This window comes from Piliocolobus tephrosceles, chromosome 21, assembly GCF_002776525.5.
Source record: "Piliocolobus tephrosceles isolate RC106 chromosome 21, ASM277652v3, whole genome shotgun sequence".
In the NCBI taxonomy this organism is placed as follows: Eukaryota; Metazoa; Chordata; class Mammalia; order Primates; family Cercopithecidae; genus Piliocolobus; species Piliocolobus tephrosceles.
This window is the reverse complement of record NC_045454.1, coordinates 4,088,914-4,097,250: the sequence shown is the minus strand read 5'-3', so window position 1 is coordinate 4,097,250 and position 8,337 is coordinate 4,088,914. Positions and strand designations below refer to the sequence as shown.

At 45.9% G+C, this 8,337-nt stretch overlaps 1 protein-coding gene across 8 annotated transcripts in view; it reads right to left on the bottom strand.

Moving 5' to 3' along the window:
* Nucleotides 1–3,159: 3,159 nt before the first annotated feature.
* LOC111521130 (zinc finger protein 586) overlaps nucleotides 3,160–8,337 on the bottom strand; it is a 31,061-nt gene continuing 25,883 nt past the window's right edge. For 4 of the 8 annotated variants that reach the window (XM_023184306.2, XM_023184304.2, XM_023184311.2 and 1 more), the window contains 2 exons: nucleotides 7,136–7,265; nucleotides 3,160–5,562 (listed from right to left, as the gene is read on the bottom strand). In XM_023184306.2, the coding sequence (XP_023040074.1) occupies nucleotides 3,992–5,562; nucleotides 7,136–7,265 (1,701 nt within the window). In that variant the 3' untranslated portion in view covers nucleotides 3,160–3,991. The remainder of the gene's footprint in view (nucleotides 5,563–7,135; nucleotides 7,266–8,337) is intronic. The other 4 variants (XM_023184309.2, XM_023184305.2, XM_023184312.2 and 1 more) reach the window with 1 other exon arrangement.

Sequence of the window (8,337 nt, the reverse complement as noted above, 5' to 3'; positions counted from 1 at the left end):
GCTTGCGGGCGAGGTTCCTGGGTCCAAAGGCGTGGGCTGAGGAAGTCGCGCTGAGGGAGGAAGGTAGGGGCTTTTTATAGCCTGAGAGGGAGGGAAGCTGGTTGTGCAAACAGGGCCTGGGGGGTCTTGAAACTACTAGGGCAGGAGTTGAGTAAGGGTCATGAGGAAGGGGTCTTTGGAAACTGTCAACCGAAACTGCTGTTTGCGAACTTGTGGAATGCAGGTGAGCTGCAGGTCATGGGGGAGTGTGGTTGCTCAGCCGGAACTCTGAGGCATGTAAGTCTGGGGTGTGTACAACGGTGAAGGCAGTCTTTAACAAAAGGCCTGCTACGCCGGGTAATGCTGCCATGTTGGGTCTAGATTACTGCCTAACAAAAAGAACTTTCAGGGGTAATATATGTGCCCATATAACATGCTGTTATAAAATTATGAACTGTAACATTTACGGATTGAGATTGTTTTTTTTTTGTTTTTTGTTTTTTTTGAGATGGTGTCTTGCTCTGTCACCAGGTTGGAGTGCACTGGTGCAATATTGGCTCAATGTAACCTCTGCCTCCCAGGTTCAACTGATTTTCCAGCCTCAGCCTCCTGAGTAGCTGGGAGTACAGGCACCCGCCACCAAGCCTAATTTTTGTATTTTTAGTAGAGACAGGGATTCACTATAACGGCAGAGTGGTCTTGAACTCCTGACCTTGTGATCTGCCCTCAGCCTCCCAAAGTGCTGGGATTACAGGCCTGAGCCACGACACCTGACCAAGATTCTTCATGTAGCTAATTATCTTGCCATTTCTAATTTATAGTCTTTTATCCACATTTCTTAGTTTTCTTGTTACACTAAACGGGACAGGAAGTCTTAAAACCCCATCTCTACTAAAGAAAAAAATACAGGCCAGGCACAGTGGCTCACACCTGTTATTCCAGCACTTTGGGAGGCTGAGGTGGGTGGATCACGAGGTCAGGAGTTTGAGACCAGCCTGACCAACATGGTGAAACCCTGTCTCTACTAAAAATACAAAAGTTACCCGGGTGTGGTAGCACGCACCTGTAATCCCAGCTAATCAGGTGGCTGAGGCAGAGAATGGCGTGAACTCAGGAGGCGGATTTGCAGTGAGCTGAGATTGTGCCACTGCACTCCAGCCTGGGCAGAAGAGACTACGTCTCAAAAAAAAAAAAAAAAAAAAAGAGACGCAAAGTGTCTACTCAGTAACTTAATTCCAACTGTGTTCATGTTCTTCACTTCACAAAGCTCTTACAAAAGACTTTGTGTTGTAAGTGTTGTAATGTGTTCGGTCAGCCATGAGAGGAAGAATAATTCAGAGTGAGAGGAAACAGATTCTAGGTAGCTCTCAGTGAAGTTGAGGAGGTGGAACCCTGCCTCTGGGGCCCACAGAATGTCCCATTTCCCTGTCAGTATCTGTCCCAGATAATCTTCTACTGATTGGGACATTTCCCTGGGAACAGTGGTTACTTGCCAAATTCACATTTACTGTCAAAACTGTGGCTGCAGTGTCAGCATTCCTGCAAGTGGGGAAATGGGCCTATGACCCCTGCGAAAAGATTCTGGATTCCATAATCTCACCTTGCTGGGAAGAAACTGCCGTTTCAGCAGAAAAGTGCAACGACAGTGTCTGCACAGAGATTATCCCTGGAAAAGAGCTTGGAGTGAGGAAATTAGTTAATAACATGGATGAATGACGTTACCCATGGAGAATGACGTAAGTAGCTAGAAGACAAAAGCCTCAGAACACATAAATCTCAATGGGTGTTGAGAAGAGGACTCAGAGCTCTGAGATAATTGGAGCCCATGGCTATCCTAGAACTTGGATAACATAAAGTTCTTGTTTCTACATAGTATGTATCCTTTCCATATGTGAGAAAACTGATGAAATACAAACTTGAAGCAAAAGAAATAGTAAGGTAATCTTAGATGTGGAATAGAAAGCAAGTTATGGTGGCATCTTAACTGTTTCACTGCCCGGAATCTATATGTATTGTCACTTTGGGACAGTTATGATTCCACATGAAGTGGATAAGCAGCTCATCGTTCTTGTGGTACTGAAAAACAAGTATTCAGGCAGGCCCAGTGGCTCACACCTGTAATCCCAGCACTTTGGGAGGCCAAGGCCGGTAGTTCAGTTGAGCGCAGAAGTTAGAGAGCAGCCAGGGTAACAAGATGAAACCCCATCTCTACTAAAATAAATACATACAATTAGCCAGGAGTAGCGGCGAACACCTGTAGTCCCAGGTACTTGGGAGGCTGAGGCAGAATCGCTTGAAGCTGGGAGGTGGAGGTTGCAGTGAGCTGAGATCAACGCCACTTCACTGTAGCTTAGGAGACAGAGCTAGACTCCATCTCGAAAAAAAAAGGAAACCAAATATTTCTTGCAGCAAAGTGATATCACTGAAGAGTGAATGAAGTCCAACGTAAGTCTTTATTTCATTATTTTTAAAAATCTTAATGAAATGGGAAATAGATAAAATTCATTTAAAAAAACAAGCCTAGAGGTGTGAGGCCAGGCAGGGTGCCTCATACCTGTAGACCAAGCACTTTTGGAAGCCGAGGCAAGTGGATTGCCTGAGCCGAGGAGTTCGAGATCAGACTGGGCAACAAGGTAAAAAAAAAAAAAAAACGTTTCTACAGAAAATACAAAAATTAGCCTGGTGTGGTGCACGCCTGTATTTCCAGCTACTCTGGAGGCTGAAGGAAGAGTGCTTCAGCCCAGAAAGCAGAGGCTGTGCTTGAGCCCAGAAAGCAGAGGCTGCAATGAGGTGAGATTGTGCCACTGCACTCCAGCCTGGGAGACAGAGTGAGACCTTGTCTCAAAACAAAACAAAAAAGTATGTAAAACATAAATAGTTGACTCAAAATGCTATAACCACTTATTAAAATGAACAATTTCAAATACTAACCATACTCTCCCTCTTGGTAAGATAGAACAGAAATTCTTGGATACTGATGGTAGATATACAAACAAGAGCAATAATTTTATTCTTAGATAATAGTTTGGGGTTGCTTAAAAAGTTGTACATTAGGCCAAGCGTGGTAGCTCACGCCCGAGAAGCTGAGGCAGGCAGATCACTTGAGGTCAGGAGTTCGTAACCAGCCTGGCCAGCATGGTGAAACCAATCTCTAATAAAAATACAAAAAATTATCCAGGCATGGTGGTGCATACCTGTAATCCCAGCTACTCGGGAGGCTGAGGCAGGAGAATCACTTGAACTTGGAAGGCAGAGGTTGCAGTGAGCCAAATTCATGCCACTGAACTCCAGCCTGGGTGATGCAGCGAGTCTGTCTCACAAAAGAGTTGTACTTTAATCTATCATTTGACTCAGGCACTGCACACCACCGTATTAACATAGTGAAGGATACTTATATAAACAACTGCATTCAAATGTAGCAGTTGCATTTATAACAGACAAAAACAAGAAACAACTGAAATATACTTCAACAGATAAATAATATACAGTTTTCATAGCATGTGATTCTTTTTTCTTTCTGTAGAGAAGGTCTGGCTGTGTTGCCCAGGATGATCTCTTAACTCCTGGCCTCGAGTGAACCACCTCATTCTCCCAAAGCATCAGGTTTACAAGCATGAGCCACCATGCCTGGTTCAGCATGTCATATTCCAAGCAATACAAAAAGAATGAAGGTCGGGTGCAGAGGCTCATGCCTGTAATTTCAGCACTTTGGGAGGCCAAGGTGGGTGGATCACTTGAGGTCAGGAGTTTGAGACCAGCCTGGCTAACATGGTAAAACCCTGTCTCCACTAAAAATACAAAAATTAGCCTCACGTGGTGGTGCGTACCCATAATCCCAGCTCCTCGGGAGGCTGAAGTAGGAGAATCTCACGAACCCAGGAGGCCCAAGTTGCAGTGAGCCAAGATGGCGCCACCACACTCCAGCCTGGGTGACAGAACGAGACGGTCTCAACGCAAAGTCTCTTAAGACCAAGGAGAGCAGGTATTCTGAAGTTTTCCACATTGACAGCACTCACAAGGCCTTTCTCCTGTGTGAACTCTGATGATGAAGGAGGGTAGAGCTTCGCTGAAATCTTTTTCCACATTTGGTGCATTCATAAGGCCTTTCTCCAGTGTGAATTCTCCTGTGTTTAATGAGACTGGAACATTCAGCAAAGGATTTTCCACATTCACTGCACTTATAAGGCTTTTGTCCAGAATGAACTCTTTTATGAACATGAAGTGCAGAGCTGGAAAGAAATGATTTCCCACATTCACTGCATTTATAAGGCCTTTCTCCAGTGTGAATCCTCTGATGTATAGTCACGCTGTTCTTATTGCCAAATAATTTCCCACATACCTCACACTCATATGGTCTTTCTCCAGTGTGAACTCTCTCATGAACAAGAAGATGATACTTCCTGTTAAATAATTTCCCACATTCCCTACAATTGTAAGGTCTTTCCCCGGTGTGAAGTCTCTGGTGTTCAGTGAGGTGGGATCTGTACCTAAATAATTTTCCACACTCCTTGCACGCATAAGGCCTTTCTCCAGTGTGACCTCGCTGATGTTGAACGAGGTTGCCCTTTTGACCAAAAGATTTCCCACATTCTCCACACTTGTAAGGCCTTTCTCCAGTGTGAACACGCTGATGGTTAATAAAGCAGAACTTCTGACGAAAAGATTTCCCACATTCCCCACAGCGATAAGCTGACTCTCCAGTGTGACCTCGCTGATGTTGAATGAATTTACCCTTTTGACCAAAAGACTTCCCACATTCTCCACACTCATAAGGTCCTTTTCCAGTGTGAACATGCTGATGGTTAATAAGCCTGCCCTTCTGACTAAAAGATTTCTCACACTCCCCACAGGGATAAGCTGTCTTTCCAGTGTGAACTCGCTGATGTTGAATGAGGCTGCTCTTTTGACTGTAAGATTTCCCACACTCTCCACACTCATAAGGTCCTTTTCCAGTGTGATCTCGCTGATGTTTACTGAAGCTGACATATCTGCTAAAGGATTTTCCACAATCACTGCATACATAACATCCATCTCTAGTGAAAAGTTTCTGGTGTGGAATAACTGAGTGTTTGGTGCTGAAGGCTTCTGTGCGTTTTCCACACCCGGAATTAGTTTTTCCCTCCTGAAAGGGTGGGCCATGCTTAGTTTCACTGTCTGTCTTCTCTACAGGATAAGAGGCTTCTTCTTGGCATAATCCTGAACTGGGCAGAACGTTCTCCCCGAACTCATGGAAGACAAATGGCTCCTGTGACACCCTGAGCTTACGTTTCTTTACAAACGATGCTTCTCTGACACTCTTTCTGCAGAATTTCTCTCCAATATGCTGCTTCTGGTGCTGATTAAGGTTTGCAGTGTCATCCAAGTTTTTTCCACATGCCCCACTCCTGTTCAGCTTCTGCTTCTGATGTGTTTCTTGGTGGTCAGCAAAGTGCAAATCATCTCCCAAGATGAGGCCACACATTTCACAGGGGTGAGCCTTCTTAGGAGAAACAACTGCCCTAGGAGTCGTGTTCTGAGACTCTCTTTGTACAGAAATGCTCTGCTTAGATGGTGCCTCCTTATCTTTTGATCCACACCAACAATCTGAAAGCAAGAAAATGCTGGTCAAGTGCAAAGTACCTCTGACGGGAAGGCACAGCCCACACACAAGTACGTCTCACAAATTGAGGAATTATTCTATAGAAATATTTGCAGGAACACAATATTGGCTTCAAGTTGAAGATGGGGCTGCTGGCCAGGTGCAGTGGCTCACGCTTGTAATCCCAGCACTTTGGGAGGCCGAGGCGGGTGGATCACCTGAGGTCAGGAGTTCGAGACCAGCCTGGCTAATATAGTGAAACCCCGTCTCTACTAAAAATATAAAAAATTAGTCAGGCATGATGGCGCGTGCCTGTAATGCCAGCTACTTGGGAGGCTGAGGCAGAAGAATCGCTTGAACCCAGGAGGCAGAGGTTGCAGTGAGCGGAGATCGCACCATTGCACTCGAGCTTGGGCAACAAGAGTGAAACTGTCTCAAATATATATATATATACACACACACACACACGTACACACATATATGTACATTGTATACACATGTATACATACATACACACATGTATACATATATACACACATATATACATATATATATGTAGAAGCATATGTCAAGTCCAAGAAGACATGAGTACAACACTGCAGGGGGTGGACATAGATGGTTTAACAATGGGCATACACTTCTTAATATGTAATCAATACACCAATATCAGAGACAACTACAGATGAAAGCACAAGAAAAATGGATGCGAAGTGGAATCCAGAGATGTGAGTATTAGTGCTGGGGTGGATATCACAGTAGAAGTGGAAAGGTACAGAACAAGTATGAAACTCTCAACAATAGGGAGAAAAAGACAAATAGTGTGTGCCTACTCATATTGCCACAAAAATACTTGGCAAATATAAATGGTTTCTGGTACGATTTGGATAAACCCCTGAAGTCATGCCCTCCCCCAGCATGGCACTCCTGAGGGACAGGCTCCCTTTGAGCCTATCGTGATGAGCCTGAATTGAACCACATCTTATCAAACACCAAGGACTCTCCATCTCACCCCCGGTACATGGGACCAGATGATATAAGCATGAAGGGAGAGACAGCAGAGATGAACAGCCAACACCAGCTCAGCACAACTAAGCACCTGACAGCCCACAGAAGAGTAAACTAAGTATTACAAGAGAATTCCTAAGCAGGGTCTTGCAAGAACAGTCTATGGTCTATGTAGGTCGTGACAATGTCATTGAAGGCAATTCTTGGCACAGGGAGGTAGGAAGAACTGTCAGATAGAGGAAAGAAGTGTTAGTAGAACCTGGGCACACAAGAGCTACTGGTTTGGACAGTCACCTGACAGCCAGAGAGCAAGCAAAGTGGATACATTCGGGTGGCTGTAAGACTCCTGACTCGGACTCCTTCCCTGGGAGCCTGGAGCACAGGATGTGTTAGAGCTGCTTAAGGAAAGGAAAAGGCAATACACACACCTTACTCCTACCAACCACACAACTCACACAGAGAAGTGTAGAAGGAACCTGTGTCCAGGCTCCTTAAGTGAGAAAGACAGTCTTGTCAATGAAAAGGGGAATGGCAACACTAGCTCAGCTCACAGGGTGAGCGTGAGCAACTTACCCAGGGAGGATATAAGTGCCAGGTTCTCTAGCATCACATCACGGTACAAGCACCTCTGAACCTCACTAAGAAGGCTCCATTCTTCCTGGGAAAAGTTCACAGCCACATCTTCAAAGGTCACAGTGTCCTGCTATGATAGTGACAGATGAAACCACAAACAGCCCCTCTGCTGAGGTAACACAACCCACCTCACCCACACAGCCACCCTTGCCCATCTTCCTCCCAAGGTCCCCAACACAGACTTGAAACTATGTCCACTGGTGCCTTTGTCTCCTCATGGGCCCACTGGTCAATTATCAACAACAAGAAGTAGGTGGACAAATAGGTATCCATGCTGAAAAAGGTCCGCCCCCTTCTAGGCTGGGTGTGGAGGCTCACACCTGTCATCCCAGCACGTGGGGAGGCTGAGGCCGGCAGATCATGAGGTCAGATCGAGACCAGCCTGGCTAACACGGTGAAACCCCGTCTCTACTAAAAATACAAAAATTAGCCAGGCATGGTGGCGGGCACCTGTAGTCCCAGCTACTCGGGAGGCTGAGGCAGGAGAATGGCGTGAACCCGGGGGGCGGAGCTTGCAGTGAGCCGAGATCACGTCACTGTACTCCAGCCTGGCTGACAGAGCCAGACTCTTTCAAAAAAAAAAAAAAGAAAGAAAAAAAGGTTCACCTCCTTCTGAATAGCGATATCCAAGCTCACATAAAGCCCAGGGCAGCTGCCTGAGTCCATCAGACAAACTCGCTCTTTAAATACACATCATTCTTTATACTGCACAGACACATGCCCATGGCCACGCCCACCTGAATTTCCCACACCTTCAGCCCCTCTCTGGTACCCCCAGAAGTAAAAGTTTGTTTTGGGGGGTTGTTTTTGAGACATAGTCTAGCTCTGTCACCTAGGCTGGAGTGCAGGGGCACAATCGTGGCTCACTGCAGCCTCTGCTCCCCAGGTTCAAGTGATTCTTGTGCCTCACCCTCCCAGGTAGCTGGGATTACAGCCATGCACCACTATACCCGGCTTTATTTTTATTTTTATTTTTGAGACGGAGTCTTACTCTGTCACCCACCTGGAGTGCAGTGGTGTGATCTCGGCTCACCGCAAGCTCCGCCTCACGGGTTACGCCATTCTCCTGCCTCAGCCTCCCAAGTAGCTGGGACTACAGGTGCCTGCCACCACGCCCGGCTAATTTTTTTTTTTTTTTTGTA